Source organism: Xenopus laevis, chromosome 6S, assembly GCF_017654675.1.
Source record: "Xenopus laevis strain J_2021 chromosome 6S, Xenopus_laevis_v10.1, whole genome shotgun sequence".
NCBI lineage: Eukaryota > Metazoa > Chordata > Amphibia > Anura > Pipidae > Xenopus > Xenopus laevis.
Genome location: NC_054382.1, coordinates 5749009 through 5772678, shown reverse-complemented (window position 1 = coordinate 5772678; position 23670 = coordinate 5749009). Strand labels below are relative to the sequence as shown.

At 42.0% G+C, this 23670-nt stretch overlaps 1 protein-coding gene across 3 annotated transcripts in view; it reads left to right on the top strand.

Moving 5' to 3' along the window:
• Positions 1–17948, top strand: part of nktr.S (natural killer cell triggering receptor S homeolog) — a 43893-nt gene extending 25945 nt beyond the window's left edge. For all 3 annotated transcript variants that reach the window (XM_018268978.2, XM_018268980.2, XM_041567335.1), the window contains 11 exons: positions 1004–1033; positions 1616–1761; positions 3289–3523; positions 6161–6313; positions 7159–7249; positions 8362–8510; positions 9484–12159; positions 13374–13460; positions 15219–15275; positions 16028–16117; positions 17646–17948. In XM_018268978.2, the coding sequence (XP_018124467.1) occupies positions 1004–1033; positions 1616–1761; positions 3289–3523; positions 6161–6313; positions 7159–7249; positions 8362–8510; positions 9484–12159; positions 13374–13460; positions 15219–15275; positions 16028–16117; positions 17646–17715 (3784 nt within the window). In that variant the 3' untranslated portion in view covers positions 17716–17948. The remainder of the gene's footprint in view (positions 1–1003; positions 1034–1615; positions 1762–3288; positions 3524–6160; positions 6314–7158; positions 7250–8361; positions 8511–9483; positions 12160–13373; positions 13461–15218; positions 15276–16027; positions 16118–17645) is intronic.
• Positions 17949–23670: the final 5722 nt, after the last annotated feature.

The window sequence follows — 23670 nt, the reverse complement described above, 5'->3', positions numbered from 1 at the left end:
ACGGTTCCTTCGTTTCTACCCAAAGTTGTGTCTTCCTTCCACATCAATCAGGAAATCATAGTTCCGTCTCTATGTCCAGATCCAAATAATGACAAAGAACGACGTCTTCACAATCTAGACGTAGTCAGAGCACTTCGGTGGTACCTTCAACGGTCGAAGCCCTTTCGGAGATCTCAAGCTCTTTTTGTTATTCCTTCCGGACCTCGTAAAGGTTTACCAGCATCAAAGACTACCATCGCCAGATGGATCAAACAGACCATCTGTCAAGCCTACCTGTCAAAAGGTAGGGCACCACCTCAAGGTGTCAAGGCTCATTCCACGAGGGCAATGGGAGCCTCCTCGGCATGGCGCAATGCTGCCTCATTGGATCAGATCTGCAAAGCAGCTACCTGGTCCTCTGTTCATACATTTACTAAATTCTACAGACTTGACAAAACTTCGTCGGCTGAGGCCTCCCTTGGTCGCAAGGTTTTGCAGTCTATCTTCCACTAAATCAGTTAAATTGGCTCGTCCCACCCTGCTGTTTTTGGGACTGCTTTGTTAAGTCCCCATCGGTCCCTGTGTCCCCCTAAGACGACAGAGAAAACAGGATTTTTTGATACTCACCGTTAAATCTGTTTCTCTGTAGTCATAAGGGGGACACAGGGCTTCCCGCCCTAAGACGAGCCGTTGACCTGATGGTCGTGTCCAGGATAATCCCTGGCTTTCATTCTGTCATACGTTATAGTTCAGTTATACTGGTTAATATGTTTTTTGGAACAAACTGAGTGTTGAGCACTGTGTGCGGGGTTAAGCCAAGCACGGCACGCCCCTTAATTAATTGTTACCAAGTGTCCTGCCTCCTGGAGGGTGGAGCTTAACCCCATCGGTCCCTGTGTCCCCCTTATGACTACAGAGAAACAGATTTAACGGTGAGTATCAAAAATCCTGTTATTTTATTGTCGCTATATTTATACCTTATTTTATATTTGCTTTTCTTTCCCCCACTTGTCACATGGATCAGAACCACAAAAGCAGCTCCACATCTGGATGGGTAAGTGCTTTCAGTGTATTTATGCATGCGTTCCAAACTGTCAGACATCGGATTATTGTAGCTAAACATTTTGGTCATTAAAGACAAATCCTTAAAACTACGGGAAACCCCATTTCTTAAAGAAGAAGGAAAGGCTAAAATTAAGTAAGCTTTATCAGAAAGGTCTTTATAAATACACCAGTAAACCCTCAAAGTAATGCTGCTCTGTCAAAAGAAACAGCACATTTCTTTCCTTCTATTGTGTACTCATGGGCTTCTGTATCAGACTTCCTGTTTTCAGCTTAAACCTCCAGGGCTAGGGCTTGAGCATGCTCAGTTTGCTCCTCTCTCCCTCCCTGCTGTAATCTGAGCCCAGAGCTATGAGTGAGCAGGGAGAGACTCAGGCAGGAAGTGATGTCACACCAAGCTAATATGGCAGCTGCTATCCTAAACAAACAGAGAGCTTCTAGAGCTGTTTACTCAGGTATGGTAAAGCATTCTGCAGAATAAATATAGTTGTATAGCTTGCACTAGTGTGGCTAATCTATTGGCAATAAACTGCTTCTGCTTTCCTTCTCCTTTAAGTGTTTAATATTTTTACAGTGTCCATGTCGTGTTCGGACTGGTGATTTCAGGGTTTGAAGTGATTGAGCAGATTGAAAGCTTGAAGACTGATGCAGCCAGCCGACCCTACGCAGATGTTCGAGTCATTGACTGTGGGCTGCTTTTAAGCAAGTCATCAAGGGAAGGTGAGTTGCTGTGGGAGAGGGGGAGGCATTGCCTTCCAATCTACATGGTTAATCATTCATCTAGGCAAAGTCTTTGCATTGCCTGTAGCTTTTCTTTAAATTGTTTATTATGCTTATAAGTGGCCTAGATACACCAGTGTGTAGTAACCAGTCCATACACCTAAAAATATGCTTTTTTTGGGGAGCTCACCAAACAAATAGATTTTTGCTAGAATTCCATTATTTATATGTGGTGCTGTCCCAGGCAGCCCCCTTGTCAAAGCCTTTCCTTTGTGATTGGTGCATGTCTAATACACTGGCATGAGTGAATCTGAGATGGGTACTCCATACCTCCTAATTGTCCAGTTTTTCGCAGGACAGTCCCGATTTTGACAGCTCATCCGCAGCCCCGGGTTTGTTACTGAACAAGTGTCCCGACTTTCTCTTTGATCTCCTGCACTGAGCAGCCAGAAAAAGATACAAAGTTTCTAACTTAATTGGATTTTGGCAGAAAGCCCAGAAAAGACACTTAGATACTTTTGTAACAAGTTAAGATAAGCAGGTCTCTTGGGAGAACTGAGACTAGCAGCTTAAAGAGATTGTTCACCTTTGAGTTAACTTTTAGTATGATGTAGAGTGATATTCTGAGACCATTTGCAATTGGTTTTTATTTTTTGTTATTTAGTTTTTTATTCAGCGGCTCTTCAATTTGCATCTGAAGCAATCTGGTAACTAGGGTCCACATTACCCTAGCAACCATGCATTGATTTGAATAAGAGACTGGAATATGAATAGGAAAGGCCTGAATAGAAGGATCAGTAATAAAAAGTAGCAATAACAATACATTTGTAGCCTTACAGAGCATTTGTTTTTTAGAAGGAAGTCAGCAAAGCCCATTTGAGAGCTGCAAAGAGTCAGAAGAAAAAAGCAAATAACTAAAAAAACTAGAAAAAATAAACAATGAAAACCAATTGAAAAGTTCCTTAAAATTGGCCATTCTATAACCTAATATACCTAAGTTCCAAATCACCCTAGCAACCATGCATTGATTTTAATAAGAGACTGGAATATGAATAGGAGAGGGTCGGAATAGAAAGCGAAGTAATAAAAAGTAGCAATAACAATACATTTGTAGCCTTACAGACCATTTGTTTTTAAATGGGGTCAGTCAACACCCCCCCCCCCATTTGAAAGCTGGGAAGATTCAGAAGAAAAGGGCAAATCATTTGAAAACTATAAAAAGGAAAAAATGAAGGCCATTCTATAACACAAAAAGTTAATGTAAGGGTAAACCACTCCTTTAAAGGGCAATTCACCTTTATTAGCAAAACTGTAATAACACATAAAAACCACAGAAATGTGTTCAAACATTCATAACCTGCCTAATTTTGTAAAATGGACATGGTAATTAGGGAGTTTGGCCACAAAAATGGGCGTGGTTAATCTGTGTGTCCCTCTTTCTATTTCCAAAATGTTGGGAGGTATGGTACCCGCCTAAGCTCAGGTGTTTTTTAACCTGGCGAATCTGCTTTCTTGTTATTTCCTCAGAAAAAATTAAGCAAACTGCATCTCAAACAGAGGAGTCTGATTCCAGTTTCAAATCCTCTACTCCTTCCTCGTCACCTTCAGAGTCTTCATCTTCGGAGAGTGGAGCTGAAATAGAGAGGCACCGAAGGAAGAAAAGGAAACGGAAAACCAAAGTTAAGCACTCAAAACGGAGACGGAAAGAGTCCAGCAGGAAAGAGGAGGCCAGGGATAAAAGCCTCTCAAGAGAGGAGCACAGGTGTGTGTGTTTGTGCTACATATACCTTTCTATACCTGTTATTATTTCTCTAGTTCTTACATGTTCCACCGTGCTGTACAGAGATTATACATCCGTCCCTGTACCAGTGGAGCTTACAAGCTAAGGACCATATCCCAGGTCAGTATTTAGGACCCAATAATCCTGGCTGTATTTATGGAGTGTTGTAGGAAAACACATACAGATAGAGGAATTCTGGAATGGGATCTGGAACTCAAGCATAGCTAACCACTGCACCCCAGTGTGCTTTTAAATATGAAAAACAAATGAGCTTCAGCTAAGGATATAAATGTTGGCATTTTTCCTAGCTCTGGAGCATGGCCAATGGACTAAAGTAAACATATATATAAAATCTCATGCCTCCTATTGAATAAATGTTTTTGTGCAAGCAAGAAAGAGTTGTTCAATCTCGCAGTAAGTCACTTTTGAAGAGACACTAATTTACTCGGGCTGTTCAATAATAAGCAAGCCGTTCTATCGAGGCCACATTAACAGATTTGAAAAGACACAACTTTTCAGTTCTCTCCTCTTGCTGCATATAATGTTCCTTGAAGCCAGGATATATTTAAAGGAACAGTAACATCAAACAATTATAGTGTTTTAAAGTAACAGCTTTTAAACAGCTGTTTGCATGAGAAACACTACTATTGTTTATATAAATAAGCTGCTGTGTAGTAATGGGGGCAGCCATTTAAAGGCTCTGGTTACACAGCAGATAGCAGATAAGCTCTGTAGAACATAATGTTATCTGCTATCCACTATTTAACCTATGCCTTATAGCCTTTTTTCAATTTCCGCCATTGCTACACAGCAGCTTGTTTATATGATATAGTAGTGTTTCAGATCAGTTTTACCAGTGCAGGGCAACACTACATGATATTTTCATTACTTCAAAACACCTTTTCATTTTTGGTGTTCTGTTCCTTTAAGCGCAAAGGCACGTGGACTTTTTACTAGATTCTTAGAAATTTGGCACACAGAGCTCACAGCGCTGCCTTTAAAGGGGTTGTTCGCCTTTGAGTTAACTTTTGGTATGATGTAGAGAGTGATATTCTACAATTTGCTGTTGTTTTTCATTTGTGATTTTTGAGTTATTCGGATTTTTATTCAGTAGCTCTCCAGTTTGCATTTTCAGCAATCTGGCAACCATGCATTCATTTGAATAGAAAGATCAGCAATAAAAAATAATAATAAATGTGTAGCCTTACAGAGCATTTGTTTTTAGATGGGGGTCAGTGACTCCCATTCGAAAGCTGAAAAGAATCAGGTGGTTAATAATTCAAAAACTATAATAAAAAATGAAAGGGATCCTGTCATCGGAAAACATGTTTTTTTCAAAACACATCAGTTAATAGTGCTACTCCAGCAGAATTCTGCACTGAAATCCATTTCTCAAAAGAGCAAACAGATTTTTTTATATTCAGTTTTGAAATCTGACATGGGGCTAGACATATTGTCAATTTCCCAGCTGCCCCTGGTCATGTGACTTGTGCCTGCACTTTAGGATGGAACTGCTTTCTGGCAGGCTGCTGTTTTTCCTTCTCAATGTAACTAAAAGTGTCAGTTGGACATGGGTTTTTACTATTGAGTGTTGTTCTTAGATCTACCAGGCAGTTGTTATCTTGTGTTAGGGAGCTGTTATCTGATTACCTTCCCGTTGTTCTTTTGTTTGGCTGCTGGGGGGGAAAGGGAGGGGGTGATATCACTCCAACTTGCAGTACAGCAGTAAAGTGTGATTGAAGTTTATTAGAGCACAAGTCACATGACTTGGGCAGCTGGGAAATTGACAATATGTCTAGCCCCAAGTCAGATTTCAAAATGTTATATAAAAAAAATCTGTTTGCTCTTTTGAGAAATGGATTTCAGTGCAGAATTCTGCTGGAGCAGCACTATTGACTGATTCATTTTGAATTTTTTTTTCCCATGACAGTATCCCTTTAAGACCAATCAAAAAATTGCTTTTAAATGGCCATTCTATAACATATTGAAAGTTAACTTAAAGGTGAACCACCCCTTTAAGAAAAAAAGTCGTATTTTGCAGTTGTGTTTATGGGACTGAGGGTTTAGGTGGCATTACATTTAAATAAAAAATCCCAATGTAAAACCAATAGGTTTATGATCTCGCTAGTAGTATGTGGGGTCTGGGTACTCATGCCCCAAACCTACAGCTTGAGGTGGATGTATCAACCAAAGAAGAAAATGGCAGGCACTCACAGATCCCGAAAATAGGCTTGAGAACTTTAGTTTAGGCTTCAAAGTAGATTAATACATAGCCTTACGCGTTTCGTGCCATTTGGCACTTAATCATAGACATTACACACTCCGATAAATCCAGCCTACTTATTGGCTTATTTATGAGTCCTTCCTTACAGCCTGGGCAACTGATATCTGGCCAAAACCATCCGCATATATACATGGCAAAATAGAAAATGCATAGGCTTGTTGATGTAGTTCTCTCCCGATGGGTTTCCATAGACTTACACTATAAGTGCCTCCTGCAAGTATTTGTTTGACTATTGACGGCCACTGGAAATGTATAATGTGCCGGAATGTATAGTCAACACAGGACAACACACCTTTCAACTTGTATTGACTCTAACAGTGTTCTTTATGTTTTAGTCCTCAGTCAGTAAACCATCATCTGACAGAAGATAAAGATCTGACTGCGAAGAGGGAGAAACCTGTTGTCCGCCCTGAGGAAATCCCACCTGTACCTGAGAATAGGTTTCTCCTCCGCAGAGATGTACCCGCAGCGAAGCCAGAGCCTGAACAGTAAGCCTCATAGTTGCTTTGAACTGCTTGTATAACTCCCTGCATCAGGGTGATATTTGCAATTTAGCTAAAACCAAACATTCACAAGCTTACATATTTTAAAGGATAAGTAAACCTTTAAAACAAGTGAATGTAAAATTGATGAGGGAGCTATTATAAGCACTTTTACAATGTCCATTCATTATTTCTTAATTCCAAGATATTAAAGGTTACATGTACTGTTTATATGAATTTATTTTGTTACAACAGTGACACCTGCTGGTCATTTTCCCACCAGTCTGACCAGCAAGTAGTCAAGGAAGAAGTTGTCAGGAGAAAGAAAGAGGCTGCTCTGATGTTCTTCTGCTTAGGAAAAACATTAGAAATCTTTCTCAAGTCTTTCCTAAGCAAAAGAATGTCACAGCAGCCTGTTTCTTTCTCCTGACAACTTCTTCCTTGACTACTTGCTGGTCAGAATGGGCAGAAAATGACCAGCAGGTGGAGCTGTTGTAACAAAATTTATTCATATTAACGTTACATGTAAACTTTAATATCTTGGAATTATAAATAAATAAATTATGAATGGACATTGCAAGTGCTTAGCACCCTCATCAATTTTACATTCACTTATTTTAAAGGTTTACTTATCCTTTAATCGTGTAGCTGTTTGTAACTTTGTACAATGGTCGGCAGCACTGATGGTGACGGCCATAGCTTAAAAACCCAGTTTAATCTTTGGATATTTTATTGCTTTCTCCCTGCATAGAATGGAGAATGTCCTGCTTTGGGTTGAATCATCATCAATATCTCTTCAGGTCAGTTGTTGATCGGAGTCCCCTTTGACTGATTTCTTTACTTTGTTTCAGGAAACCTGCTGCTGCGGAACCTGAGAGAAATGATCAGCAAAATGCACCACTCTCCAAATCTGGCAGGAGAATTCGGGGCCGCGGTACAATAGTATGTTATGAATTTAATTTTAAGCTGGTCTAGAATTTGGCGACTTTTTCTTCTCGCTATGTACAAGGGAATACCTAGGCTGCCATAGTTTTTACCTTATCACTTTGCACAGCTATGGAAAGTATCATTTTCTTTTTTTTTTTCCAGCCTGTCACGTTAGGCATGCCTTGTCATAGCCCTGGACAGCTAGGGCACTCTCTCCTACTGCTTTCTGTAATATGATTATAATATAATATTTTACATATACAGTAGAACCCCCCATTTTAAGTTTTTCAGGGGACCAGGAGAACATGTAAAATCAGGGAAATGTGTTAAAGTAAATTTTTCTTCAAGTACTGAAAGGATATAAGCACAGGAGGAGTCAGTTTTACTTTGAGATACAATATTTACTGTTAATAACAAGGGTTAAGCATTGCAGCGTTAATGTTACACTATGGGGGGGGGCATGTGCCTTTTTGACAGTCACATACACAAACTAAAGCAATAAGTGATTGGTGCAGGACTGTATAAGGGGCAGACTCATTGCAATTGACCATTTACAGGCAGAACCATGGCAAAATATATATCACACATGGTTCTGATATATACAACACATGGTTCTGAACTCAGCCGATTCTGGTTGCACAACCGGGAGGGATTGAATGCGGGTGAAGGGGTGGTTACCCATGAATGGTCGCTGTAAGGGAGTACTGTGGCTTAACCATTAGGCGGGTCTGAGACCCATTTTGTAGGTTTCCGTTTTCCTACCACTCTCTTTCAACCTTCCCATAAGCAGTACTGTAACTAGAGGGGGGCGGGCCCTGGTGCGTGACGCGCAGCCGGGCCCCCCTCCGTACGGGCCGAATTCTAGTGGCTCGTGGCGCTGCCGGGGGGATTTCAGTGGTGCTGCCAGGGGGTCCTGAGGGGTTGCGGGCCCTGTCCCACTCGCACCCATTGCTCAATTGACGAAAAACATTTTCCTACTCCTCGTTGTAAATATAGCAATACAGGTTTGCCACAGATAAAATACCATGAAATTATTATACCTGCCCTTAAATTCCACAGCTGCCAATCATAAGACCAGCAAAGTAAAATTTCTAGTGTCATGAAATTTTTCCATTTTTTTTTTTTAGCGTTACCATACACCCCCTCGATCCAAGTCTCGTTCCGAATCCGAAGCAGAAGGAGAGAGCAGTGAAACACCTCCTCACTGGAAGGAGGAAATGCAGAGGTTAAGAGCCTACAAACCGACTTCAGGAGAAAAGTGGAGTAAAGGAGACAAGTAAGAGAAACTTGTGTAGTGGCGGATATGTGTAGCGTCATCTTTCTGGTACAGTGTGCTGAGCTGTTCAGAGATTTTATGTGAAAATATACTTGCCCTTTAATGGAACAGGAGGATTTGTAGGTATAGACACAATAAGTAGCTGGGTGTGATTGCTTCAACAGAAAATGTTGCTTTTCTTAAAGGGATTCTGTCATGATTTTTATGATGTCTTTTTTTTTTTTTACACTGCAAATAATTCACTCTAGAATATAAAATTTCATTCTTGAACCAGTAAGTGTATTAAGTTGTAATATTGGTGTGTAGGTGCATCTCAGGTCATTTTGCCTGGTCATGTGCTTTCAGAAAGAGCCAGCACTTTAGGATGGAACTGCTTTCTGGCAGGCTGTTGTTTCTCCTACTCAATGTAACTGAATGTGTCTCAGTGGGACCTGGATTTTACTATTGAGTGCTGTTCTTAGATCTACCAGGCAGCTGTTATCTTGTGTTAGGGATCTGCTATCTGGTTACCTTCCCATTGTTCTGTTGTTGCTGGGGGGGGCATGATATCACTTCAACTTCCAGTACAGCAGTAAAGAGTGACTGAAGTTTATCATAGTACAAGTCACATGACTGGGGGCAGCTGGGAAACTGACAATAGGTCTAGCCCCATGTCAGATTTCAAAATTAAATATAAAAAAATATGTGTGCTCTTTTGAGAAATGGATTCCAGTGCAGAATTCTGCTGGAAAAGCACTATTAACTGATGTGTTAAAGGGATATAAGTATCCCTTTAAGGAAAGACATTGACCAACCGTGACATTCAAAGGACTGTACTTCTTATGTGCTCCTTCAATATGACCAGATTGATGCTACTTTCCATTTGCATGATCCAACTATTTGTTCCTCTGTCCATACAAAGGGGTAGTATATTGGTGCCATTAGAGCACTCTGATGAAAAGAAATTAACTTATTCACATCTTCTTGCTTTCAGGCTCAATGACCCCCTTTCCAGTCGATGTGATGAAGGAAGCGTGTCACAAAGGTCTAGTTCCTGGTCACATGATGGCTATCGTTCTGATGGAAGTAGAGAAAGAAGTTCTCGCTCTAAAAATCGTAAGAAGGAGAAGAAAATGAAACATAAAAAGAAATCCAAAAAGCTAAAGCATTCAAAAAAGCATAAGCCATCAAAAAAAGATCAGTCCCTTGTGCCCAAAGAGGAAGCCTGCCTTTCTTCAAACAGGAAATCAAAATCTTCAAAGGAGAGGATAAAAAGATCTTTGTCTGGGTCATCTCAAGACTCCTCTAAAAAACACTGGTCTAGATCCGACAAAGACAATTGTTCCTCCGTTCGTTCCAGTAGAGGTGCTTTCTCTGATTCCAGATCCAGATCTTATTCAAGAGAAAGTGTGAGATATAGAACAGGTTCGAAATCCTCTTCCCGCTCTAGAAGTGACTCCAGAGGAAGGTCTCCAGTCAAAGCTAGGTCAAGACACAGGAACAAATCTGGGTCCCTATCAAATTCAGTAACGCGGTCCAGTTCCAAGCAATTGAAAACCGTGTCTCCAACCCACAAAAACAGAGAACCCCCTTTAGTAGAAAGTAAAGTAATTCCCGTGGTAGAGCAAGGGAAACCAACCGTACACCAAACTGAGAAGACTGTGTTGCCAGCTGTAACTACGGATAACATACCTGAGATTCCATTAAGTGACAGTCCACCACCTTCCAGGTGGAAACCCGGACAGAAACCATGGAAACCATCTTATGAACGAGTGCAAGAAATTAATCCCAAAGCATCCAATGTGTTGCCCTTGCAAAGTAGACATACTGTACGGGACACTAGCAGCAGCACACGGAGAAAGCATCGGGCTAACTCTGACCGTAGTGATTACTCGAGCAGTTCAAGCTATCGGCGAAAATCCAGGATGCGTTCTTCTCGGAGTCGGTCTAACAGCAAATCTTATTCCAGATCAAGAAGCCGCAGTAACTCAAGTTCCGAAGCCCATTCTCACAGTGACTCATCATATGACCGGTCCTCATCTTATGATTCCAAAGACAGGCATCGTTCTAGGAGATCTGGATTAAGGAAACTAAATCACTCCAGAGGTAAAAAGAGTCACTCAAAAAGTCCAACAAGAAGGTCCAAAGCAATGAATTCTTATTCTGATTCTGCAACTTCCTCTGACACAGAGAAAGAAGACTATCAGAACATTGTACTGGAAACCACCAAGGCTTTAGAAGACCTTAAAAATCATATTGGTATAAAGAGTACTCCGGAACAAAATGATAACAAAGATGCAAGTGTAGATAAAGAAAAGGCTGAAAACAGCAGTGATTCCATACAGGCAGTATTACCGGAAAAAAGTGACGAATTGAAAGAAAAATCCAGCGATGTCGGTCAACTTTCCAACGGTGAAAGAAACGAGAGTGCTGATGGGCTTGTGTCTTCTGAGAAGGAGGAAGGGGAGGCCAGTTCTGAATCAGACACAGAGGTTGTGTCAAAGTCTGCTTCTCCTTCTGGTTTGAAAAACAGCCCATCTCCAAATATTCAGGAAAAGATCTCAAAATCTCAGTCGTCGGCGAGTCCGAGCCCTGACCGTAGTAAAAGCAAATCAAAGAAACGGAAACGGCGTTCCAGCAAAAAAAGCTCCAAGAAAAGCCACATGAAAAAGAATAAGGAGAAGTCCAAGAAGAAAAAGGAAAAGAAACACAAAGCTCAGAAGAAGAAGAAGCCAGTGTTCTGCTGGCAGCCTCCTTTAGAGTTTGGAGAAGAGGAAGAGGAGGAAACGGTGATAGAAAAACCTGACGGTAAAAATAGTAGTGTCGTGGAAAAACACAATCATGTTGAAGACAAGTCTTTGGAAGACATTAGTCAGTCCTCTGAAAACAGTGCAAACAGCAAAAATTCACGGGTAAAGGAGGAAATTTCCAAAGAACAGATTAAAAGCCTGAATCTAGTAGGAAGTCAAGAGAATGGAGGGAAGACTGAAACAAATGCAAAAAAACTTCAAAGTTTAACCGTAGGTTTGGTGCAGTCTCCCACAAGCCACAAAACTGGTAATGACAGCCTCTCATTAATAAGTCACGTTAAGGAAGAATCAAATTCTCCTGCCAAAGGACAGAGCATCATTTCAAGTGTTAACAGCCAGAATTCACCACTCTCAGTATTGGTTGCTTCCATCACAGGAAAGAAGTTGCAAGTCAAGGAAGAGAAGACTGCAGGTCCTGCCCTGGAACCAGGCGATACAGCCCATCTGGAAAAAGGCAACACTGAAGACTCGGAAGCTACTGCAGCAGCACTTGACAATAAATGGAAACCTGTTCAAGGACAGAGTATCCTGCAGATGATAAAAACTCCCAGCATACAACTGGTGGCTCCAAGAGAGCAGGAGAAGAAGTCTCAGGGCCTGCGCATAGAGATCAAAAGTAAAAATAAAGTCAGGCCTGGGTCACTTTTTGACGAAGTGAGAAAAACTGCCCGACTTAACCAGCGCCCCAGAAATCAAGATAGCTCGAGTGAAGATCAGAGTTCAAGCGAAGACGAGAAAAGCCGATCGGCCAGCCAGACGAGATCTCCAAGTAAATCCAAGTCGGAGTCGAGTCACAGATCGAGATCTCGGTCGTACAGCAGGTCACTGAGCCGTTCTCAGTCGTACAGTTCTTCGTCTAGGTAAGAACAATATACATTTACATTGGAAAAAAAAATAGAAGATGCATTGAAGCAGAAGCCCAGCCGAATAGAATCCAAAGCTCATAGAGAAATGCAACTTCCGCCTAGCATCCCTGCATCCTATGAATAAGGGCGTTATGCCAAAAACTCGCCAGGCCTAGTTGTCCAGCAGCCTGTTGAAATAAATGAACATTTTTTTTAAACTGAGTGCTGGCTGGTTTGTGATTGGGGGGCAACCGAACCCTTAAAACTGCGTGTGCAGCGCATTCCCCCTCAATCCTAATGTGTATATGCAAATTAGGATTTATATTTGGTTCAGGATTCTGTCAAATGCTGCTTGAAAGATTTCGGAATTCTGCCAGATCTCAAAACAAAGGATTTGTTGCATTGCAAATTAATCGGCATGTACTCCTTACAGGAGAACCAAACCCTTAATTATAAAACCCCTACCCTACATAGACCCCCCCCCCCAAGCCTAGGTTTTACCCCCGGTAAATGCCCCTACCTCTTTACTTACTCCTCAGTGCAGATTCCCAAAAAGCCATAGTTATGAGCCCCCTTCGAGTCACTGATTGGTTACTGCCTGGCAACCAATCAGTGGAAATTAGGAGAGCTGCAAAGCAGGAAGTAGTGTTCGGTTCTGTTAGACATCCAGTCACTCCAGCCTTTAAAGGACAAGGAAAGTTAAAATAAAGAAGTAGCTAGAAATGTTGTACATGATGTTTTGTGCTTCTGTACCAGCCCAAGGCAACCACAGCCCTTTAGCAGTAAAGATCTGTGTCTCCAAAGATGCCCCAGTAGCTCATTTTCTGCTGGATAATTAGTGACGAGCCCTAAGCTTAGCTTCTCAACAGCCAATCAGAGCCCACTGAGCATGTGAGTGTCACAGACACTTTCCAAGATGGTGACCCCCTGTGACAAGTTTGAAGTCCTGGATCATTGCTGCTATTGACAAGCTCAAACTTTAGCCTCGTGCAATAAGTTCACTATATAAAATATGGCATTTTTAGCCCTATACATTTTTAGGGTTTGGTTCTCCATTTTTGGCTAACTTGCTATATTATTTAGCCCAGACTATCTATTTACCTAGTTTTTATTTTTACACTGAATAATTCCTTTAACGAAACTAGGTTGTTGCCAACACAAAAGGCCCTGGTACATTCCGTACCATAGAAAAACAGAGGCTTATATTTATATTTCTGACGTCATTACAGGTCTAGGAGTTACACAAGAAGTCGAAGCAGGGGGACACATAGACGGTACAGGACACGGAGCCGCAGCAGATCTCACAGAAGCTACACGTAAGTGGCAGTCGTGAATTAGTTGCCTTTAATGTATGTTCTATTTTTCATGGTTTTATCTAGATAATTAAATAAGCATTAGCCTCAAATCTAACCTTTAGGCTTGGATGGGAGGAGTACAAACAGGCATTCTACCAAAATTTCACCCTTAAAGGAGAACTAACCTCCCCCCATACCAACCCAACCCCCCTAAACTTTCTGGCATTGCCCACCTCTCTCTCCCTGTGATGTGCATTAGTTTAAAAAGGGGAACTATCGCGAAAATGAAAATTTAAAATAAGCATCATACTGAAATAAGAAACTTTTTAAATACAAACAATTAAATATTCTGAAATAATCAAGTTTATATTCACTATTCCTCTCTCAGCTTCTGTTTCTCTTCATTCTCTCTTCTTGCAGCAGTTAGATCCAATTTATCTTATAGGAGGGCTCCTTTCCTAGCAGATGTATTAGAGCTCACTCAAATAACTGATTCCAGTACAAACAAAATATAACAAAATAACTGCCTTTTGCACAAATCCTGCATGTAGAGAGACATGATGTCTGGTGAGTTTAATAGAGTGACCTCTAATACATCTTCTAGTCAAAAGGAGCCCCCCTATAAGATATATTGGATCTAACTGTCAATGATTATGTAACACCCAACTGCTGCATGAAGAGAGAATGAAGTGAAACAGATGCTGAGAGAGGAATAGTCGAGATTAACTTGATTATTTCTGAAATGGTACAGGATTTTTAATTGATTGTATGTAGAAAGCTTCTTATTTCATGCTGAAGCTTATATTAAATTTCAATTTTTGCGATAGCTCACCTTTAAATGCAGAGAAGTGCAGCGGAGCTTTCAGTCACTATCTTCCGACTCTTCGTATTGTCTTCTGGTCTCTTCGCGGAGATACGAAGCCTGAGGGAGCGAACATGCACAGTTGGACTAAGTCAGGAACCGGCTTCAGCTGCGCATGCACAAATCAACGTTGAGTCCCAAAGACAATACGAAGAGCTGGAAGAATGCGACCGGGAGCTCCACTGCGGACATCGCAGAGAGAGGGGCAATGCCATAAAGTTTAGGTGGGGTGGTTTAGTTCTCCTTTAATGGCCTACAGGCTTATTCTGGAGCCACTGCCTTGCCAAATCAAACCTGCCTCCCAGATCCATTGACTTGAGAATTCTTATCCTCTGTATATGCCAAAAATAAAAACTGGGTAAATAGGCTGTGCAAAATAAAAAATGTTTCTAATATAGTTAGTTAGTCAAAAATATAATGTATAAAGGCTGGAGTGACTGGATGTGTAACATTATAGCCACAACACTTCCTGCTTTGCAGCTCTCTTGGTTTACACTGATGCTGAATGCTGAGTATCAATTACAAACTCACTGAATAGTTATATCCCATGTTGCCCCCCTTATAGTCACTGACTAACTCAGAGTTAGAGAGCTGAAAAGCAGGAAGTAGTGTTCTGTCTATTTACACAGTTTTTATACTAGGGATGCACATAATCCACTATTTTGGATTTGGCCGTACCCCCGAATCCTTTGTGAAAGATTCGGCCTAATACCGAACTGAATCCAAACCCTAATTTGCATATGCATTTACAAATTGTATCAAAATATCACTCTACGTCATACTAAAAGTTTTCTCAAAGGTAAACCCCTTTAAAGTGAAGCACTTTACTCTACTTATTGGGAGAAACAAGGAGACCTAACGGAGGAGATGGGAAACATAATTTGGCCAGTGATGTTTAAATTTATCTTTTAACACAGCCGATCCTACAGCAGAAGCCCATCCAGAAGCTCCTATGATCACCGCAGAAGGTCAAGGTATGCGCTTGTATCTATATTGGGTCATAGATTGTTGATAAATGTTTCTTGTAGTATTCATAGAGAATGATCAGGAAGTGGCTACTATTCATTACAGTTTATGTGGGGACTGCTCCATAACTCTGCGGGTTTTGCTTTCTCTTACTGACTAATCTCGATGTAGGGCTCATTTATAAACGCTTGGCAAAGTCATCTAGGCAACCAATCAGCTAGAGTCCTGCAGCAGGTTGAGTACCCACGGTTTACCTGCAAAAACCTGCGGGTTGCGGTTAGAATTTCCAGGTGCGGGTATAGACGTGGGTTGGCAGTTCTGCAGGGCCGCGGGTCTTCGGTAGTGATTTTTACTCCCTTTTTCTGACCACGCCTACTTCCGATGATGTCACTTCCTGTTTACAATGACAGCACTTCCTGATTCTTGATGGTCAGCGGGTCGCGGACAAGGTACTTGTCGGTCGGGTAGCGGGTAAGAATGTAGGTTGCGGGTCTGGGTTGCGGATTCCAGGTTGTGGGTACGGGTTCCAAAAAATGGACCCGCTCAGGACTCTACAATCAGCAACAAGGAAAGCAGATTTCTGATTGGTTGCCATTTGTTACTGCACAGGTGCAATGTCACCCTGTGTTTATAAATGATCCAGTTCAGTTTCTAGTTTTCTTTTACGCATGCAATATCATTAACTCTATGGAGTTTTTTCTTTTTTTTCCGGCTGACTCTTGCTTTTTTCTTTTTTTTTTCTCCCTTTGGCTTTTTGCAGAAGTCGGTCCCACACGTATGACAGTTATGACAGCAGAAGCCGGAGCAGAAGCAACTATCACAGATCCCGAAGTTACGACCGGCGCTCCAGGTACGTATGGTACATGTGACACTAAGGGGGCAGATTTATCAAGGGTTGAATTGAAAATTCGAATTTGAGTCTTTCTTTCAAAACTGTCAAAATTTGACTAGGGAGTTATTCAAATTCAATTCAATTTTTAAAAAAATCAAAAATTCATAGTAACATAGTAAGTTAGGTTGAAAAAAGACACCCGTCCATCAAGGTCCACCTTTTAACTTTTTTTAACCTGCCTAACTGCAATTTGATACAGAGAAAGGCAAAAAAAAACATTTGAAGCCTCTCCAATTTGCCTCAGAGGGGAAAAAAAATTCCTTCCTGACTCCAAAATGGCAATCGGACTAGTTCCTGGATCAACTTTTCAAGATCTATCATACTCTGGCCCTTTAAGAAATCCAATTCAAATATTCGCCACCTAAAACCTGCCGAATTGCTGTTTAAGGCAGTGGGAAGAGGTCCAGGGATCAATTTTGAGTTGTGTGCAGCCCTCCTGACATTCGAGTTTTTTTCTGGGAAAAAAACTCGAATGTCAGGAGGGCTGCACACTAGTGATGTGCGGGTCAGGGTTTCCCTGACCCGCACCTAACCCCCCCGCTCCAACCCGCGCCGGCTGCACCTGCTTCCGGGGGTCCTTTTATAGACCCGCCGATGACGTCACAATGAGGGATGGGGGCGAGCAGACGCGAGACTATAAAACCGGAAGTCGGATACCGGCATTTGAAGGTGGCGGCGGGGAGAGCAGGAGAGCTCAACCCGCACCCGCCCACCACCCGCGAGGAGCACTGCGGATCCCGCGGATATCGGATCGGCCCGCACATCACTACTGCACACAACTCAAAATTGATCCCTGGACCTCTCCCCATTGACTTAAACAGCAACAGAGGTTTTTAAATTCGAATCGAATATGAGTTTTCGGGGTCGATTCCATTCATCCTTGTATAAAAAATAAGATTTTTTTTTTTAATAAATATCGAATCGAATTTTGTGAGTTGAAGGGCCAGTAACATCAAAAAAAAATTGGTTAGTATACATTGAAAGAAAAAAACACCAAGTCAAATGAAACGTAAAAATTGCAAAGTCTTTATTAAGTAATAACTTGCCGAAACTCCGCTTGTGCTCCTCTTCAGAAAAGGCGATTGCGATCCATCGTGCGGCGCTCGATTTCTCCTCCCTGCCTTCCTCATACGAGATAGCCAGGGAGAAGAAATCGAGCGCCGCACAATGGATCAACGGATTGCCTTTTCTGAAGAGGAGCTGAAGCTGAGTTTCGGTATGTTATTTCTTAATAAAGGCTTTTGAGATTTTAAAGTTTAATTTGTCTTGGTGTTTTTTCTTTTCAATGTATTCTAACAAATTCTTTTTAAAAAATGTTTTGATGTTACTGGTCCTTTAAGGGGGAGTTTTTAAAACTCGCATGAATTCAAAGTTCGACCTTTGATAAATGTGCTTCTAAGAGACTATTTGGTTCTGCTTATCCAGCTAATGGCTCCATTCCTTTGTTGTCTGCAAAGCACCTGAAGTGCCTTTCTTTTTCCCGCAGGAGTCGGAGATCGTACCACTCGTACAGTGACAGCGACAGAAGTTACAGTCGCCGCAGCAAAAGAAGCTAAAATACGTTTTCCTTGTTCAATTTCATACTTCCCTTGCAGAACCCCCGGCTGTCTGCTTATATTCCTTTATATTCTCAGTGGCGCCATCTCCTATGAATCCTTCTTCTCATTACTGAGCTCTGCTCTGAGGGGCCGAGTGCTTGGGAGACCCTATGATCTGCGGGCAGTTCTGCTGTATGATAGGTCAGTTCAATAAATCGGGAAAGATTGAGGTTTGGAACGGACAAGGAAACCTTATAATAAATGAATATAAAATTGATGAGGGGGCTATTCTAAGCACTTTTGCAATGTACATTCTTTATTTATTTTTATTTCCAAGATATTAAAGGATACATGTTCTGTTAATATGAATGAATTGTGTTACAACAGCGCCACCTGCTGGTCATTTTCCCACCAGTCTGACCAGCAAGTAGTCAAGGAAGTTGTCAGGAGAAAGAAAGAGGCTGCTCTGACGTTCTTCTGCTTAGGAAAACAATTAGAGAGCTTTCTCACATCTTTCCTAAGCAGAAGAACATCAGAGCAGCCTCTTTCTTTCTCCTGACAACTTCTTCCTTGACTACTTGGTGGTCAGACTGGTGGGAAAATGACCAGCAGGTGGTGCTGTTGTAACAAAATTCATTCATATTAACAGTACATGTATCCTTTCATATCTTGGAATTAAAACAAAATAAATAATGAATGTATATTACAAAAGTGCGTAGAATAGCCCCCTCGTCAATTTTACATTCACTTATTTTAAAAGTTTAATTATCCTTTAAGGAGTATTGCTGCCTAAACAATCATGTATATACATGTGTGGTTTTTTTTTTTCATGGATTTTGTTGATTACTGAGCCTTATCCCACTGTATGGGTTGTCGGTGTGTGACCCCTGTTTTTGTTTTGCAAAACAATTTGTTGAAAATTGTACAAAAAAAATACACAACGATGCTTTTGTATAACAGCGGCCTGATTTCTATTCCTTTTACTCTATAGAAAAAAACTTTGTAAGTAGAACAGTACATTAAATACTTACACTCTTGGCTCGAGTTTATTTTTGGGCGAATGTAGAGAAATGCTGCCCAGTTATCCCCTCCCTTAACCTAGAGATGAAATTATGGGTCACATTGAATAAAGATGGAAGTGGGGAATCCTGGCCATTGTGCCTCATGTAACGCTATGGACTGACCTATGGCTGCCATCAGAAATCACGGAGCCGCGCACAGCAAAATTTTCTGGCCCCCCCGCGCAACCCTTCAGTATGAAGGCCACACAAGCGTTAAAACATTAAAGGGATACTGTCATGGAAAAAAAATTTTTTTCAAAATGAATCAGTTAATATTGCTGCTCCAGCAGAATTCTGCACTGAAATCCATTTCTTAAAAGAGCAAACAGATTTTTTTTATATTCAATTTTGAAATCTGACATGGGGCTAGACATATTGTCAATTTCCCAGCTGCCCCAAGTCACGTGACTTGTGCTCTGATAAACTTCAATCACTCTTTACTGCTGTACTGCAAGTTGGAGTGATATCACCCCCTCCCTTTCCCCCCCAGCAGCCTAACAACAGAACAATGGGAAGGTAACCAGATAGCAGCTCCCTAACACAAGATAACAGCTGCCTGGTAGATCTAAGAACAACACTCAATAGTAAAAACCCATGTCCCACTGAGACACATTTAGTTACATTGAGAAGGAAAAACAGCAGCCTGCCAGAAAGCATTTCTCTCCTAAAGTGCAGGCACAAGTAACATGACCAGGGACAGCTGGGAAATTAACAAAATGTCTAGCCCCATGTCAGATTTCAAAATTGAATATAAAAAAATCTGTTTGGTCTTTTGAGAAATGGATTTCAGTGCCAAATTCTGCTGGAGTACCACTATTAACTGATGGGTTTTGAAAAAAACATGTTCCCCCCCCCCAGCAGCCTAACAGAACAATGGGAAGGTAACCAGATAGCAGCTCTGTAACACAAGATAACAGCTGCCTGGTAGATCTATGAACAACACTCAATAGTAAAATCCAGGTCCCACTGAGACACATTCAGTTACATTGAGTAGGAGAAACAACAGCCTGTCAGAAAGCAGTTCCATCCTAAAGTGCTGGCTCTTTCTGAAATCACATGACCAGGCAAAATGACCTGAGATGCACCTACACACCAATATTACAACTAAATACACTTGTTGGTTCAGGAGTTCTAGAGTGAATTATTTGCAGTGTAATTGAGAAATAAAAACAACATCATAAAATCCATGACAGAATCCCTTTAAATAACATTACTGCCCCATTCTTATTCATTGGAGGGATTCAGAAACCCTGTTAGAGTGTGGGTACGACCGGAGCCCACAATAAGCTCTACCCTGGTCTCATATGGTACAGCCCATACAATAAATCTGGAGTCTAATTAAAAAGTAAGGTTTATTTACCTACAGCATTTCCACTTAACTTCCCGGACAAACAAGCCACAAGAGGCAGACGTAATCATTAACCCATTCTCTATGGTGTGCTGGCGAGCTCTCATCCCCAGTGCAATTATTAACTCATTCTAGCACGCCGCGGAGTAACAGATAACTGACAGCTAGCGGAATTCTCCGATTGACTGCTGTCACCATGCCAACCAGGAACACAATAACAAGGGGTAGTTAGAGGTCCTAGAATGAAATCTAATGGGACTCAGCCTGCAGCAATACTATCACTTATTAACCCCCTTCTTTTTGTTTTTCCCTGAAACTCCTTGTTACATCGTCTGTCACCTCGCCGCATACTCTAATAAGACTTTTTACACTGGATCATCTACTGCCATAGTTTTATGGGATCTCTCTGTACAGACTATGAGCAAACTTAGGGGACTGTTCCTGCTGAATTGTGCTTAGTACAGGGAATACCTATGCTGCCATAGTTTTATGGGATCTCTCTGGACAGACTATGAGCAAACTTAGGGGACTGTTCCTGCTGAATTGTGCTTAGTACAGGGAATACCTATGCTGCCATAGTTTTATGGGATCTCTCTGTACAGACTATGAGCAAACTTAGGGGACTGTTCCTGCTGAATTGTGCTTAGTACAGGGAATACCTATGCTGCCATAGTTTTATGGGATCTCTCTGTACAGACTATGAGCAAACTTAGGGGACTGTTCCTGCTGAATTGTGCTTAGTACAGGGAATACCTATGCTGCCATAGTTTTATGGGATCTCTCTGGACAGACTATGAGCAAACTTAGGGGACTGTTCCTGCTGAATTGTGCTTAGTACAGGGAATACCTATGCTGCCATAGTTTTATGGGATCTCTCTGTACAGACTATGAGCAAACTTAGGGGACTGTTCCTGCTGAATTGTGCTTAGTACAGGGAATACCTATGCTGCCATAGTTTTATGGGATCTCTCTGTACAGACTATGAGCAAACTTAGGGGACTGTTCCTGCTGAATTGTGCTTAGTACAGGGAATACCTATGCTGCCATAGTTTTATGGGATCTCTCTGGACAGACTATGAGCAAACTTAGGGGACTGTTCCTGCTGAATTGTGCTTAGTACAGGGAATACCTATGCTGCCATAGTTTTATGGGATCTCTCTGTACAGACTATGAGCAAACTTAGGGGACTGTTCCTGCTGAATTGTGCTTAGTACAGGGAATACCTATGCTGCCATAGTTTTATGGGATCTCTCTGTACAGACTATGAGCAAACTTAGGGGACTGTTCCTGCTGAATTGTGCTTAGTACAGGGAATACCTATGCTGCCATAGTTTTATGGGATCTCTCTGGACAGACTATGAGCAAACTTAGGGGACTGTTCCTGCTGAATTGTGCTTAGTACAGGGAATACCTATGCTGCCATAGTTTTATGGGATCTCTCTGTACAGACTATGAGCAAACTTAGGGGACTGTTCCTGCTGAATTGTGCTTAGTACAGGGAATACCTATGCTGCCATAGTTTTATGGGATCTCTCTGTACAGACTATGAGCAAACTTAGGGGACTGTTCCTGCTGAATTGTGCTTAGTACAGGGAATACCTATGCTGCCATAGTTTTATGGGATCTCTCTGGACAGACTATGAGCAAACTTAGGGGACTGTTCCTGCTGAATTGTGCTTAGTACAGGGAATACCTATGCTGCCATAGTTTTATGGGATCTCTCTGTACAGACTATGAGCAAACTTAGGGGACTGTTCCTGCTGAATTGTGCTTAGTACAGGGAATACCTATGCTGCCATAGTTTTATGGGATCTCTCTGTACAGACTATGAGCAAACTTAGGGGACTGTTCCTGCTGAATTGTGCTTAGTACAGGGAATACCTATGCTGCCATAGTTTTATGGGATCTCTCTGGACAGACTATGAGCAAACTTAGGGGACTGTTCCTGCTGAATTGTGCTTAGTACAGGGAATACCTATGCTGCCATAGTTTTATGGGATCTCTCTGTACAGACTATGAGCAAACTTAGGGGACTGTTCCTGCTGAATTGTGCTTAGTACAGGGAATACCTATGCTGCCATAGTTTTATGGGATCTCTCTGGACAGACTATGAGCAAACTTAGGGACTGTTCCTGCTGAATTGTGCTTAGTACAGGGAATACCTATGCTGCCATAGTTTTATGGGATCTCTCTGTACAGACTATGAGCAAACTTAGGGGGCTGTTCCTGCTGAATTGTGCTTAGTACAGGGGAATACCTATGCTGCCATAGTTTTATGGGATCTCTCTGTACAGACTATGAGCAAACTTAGGGACTGTTCCTGCTGAATTGTGCTTAGTACAGGGAATACCTATGCTGCCATAGTTTTATGGGATCTCTCTGTACAGACTATGAGCAAACTTAGGGGGCTGTTCCTGCTGAATTGTGCTTAGTACAGGGGAATACCTATGTTGCCATAGTTTTATGGTATCACTCTGTACAGGGTAAAGGGAGTATGATGGTAGAGAAGGGGAATGACTCTAGTGTGGGTATGGCATCAAGGATGTGACATGAGGGAGGGGGAAATTACACTTGGGAAGTAAGTGGAAAATGACACTAGGGGTAATAAAATGACATTAGGGAAGGAGGAGGGATAAAATGACATTAGGGAAGAAGGGGGGAAATGACACTAGGGAAGGAGGGGGGATGAAATTACATTAGGGAAGGAGGGGGGAAATGATACTAAGGAAGGAGGAGGGATGAAATGACTTTAGGGAAGGAGGGGGGAAATGACACTAGGGACGGAGGGGGGATGAAATGACATTAGGAAGGAGGGGGGAAATGACGCTAGGGAAGGAGGGGGGATGAAATGACATTAGGAAGGAGGGGGGAAATGACACTAGGGAAGGAGGGGGGATGAAATGACATTAGGAAGGAGGGGGGAAATGACACTAGGGACGGAGGGGGGATGAAATGACATTAGGGAAGGAGGGGGGAAATGACACTAGGGAAGGAGGGGGGAAATGACACTAGGGAAGGAGGGGGATGAAATGACATTAGGAAGGAGGGGGGAAATGACGCTAGGGAAGGAGGGGGGATGAAATGACATTAGGAAGGAGGGGGAAATGACACTAGGGAAGGAGGGGGGATGAAATGACACTAGGGAGGAGGAAGAATAAAATGACACTAGGGAAGGAGGGGGGAAATGACACTAGGGAAGGAGGGGGGATGAAATGACATTAGGAAGGAGGGGGATAAAATGACATTAGGGAAGGAGGGGGGAAATGACACTAGGGAAGGAGGGGGGATGAAATGACATTAGGAAGGAGGGGGGAAATGACGCTAGGGAAGGAGGGGGGATGAAATGTCTTTAGGGAAGGAGGGGGGAAATGACACTAGGGACGGAGGGGGGATGAAATGACATTAGGGAAGGAGGGGGGAAATGACACTAGGGAAGGAGGGGGGATGAAATGACATTAGGAAGGAGGGGGGAAATGACGCTAGGGAAGGAGGGGGGATGAAATGACATTAGGAAGCAGGGGGGAAATGACACTAGGGAAGGAGGGGGGATGAAATGACATTAGG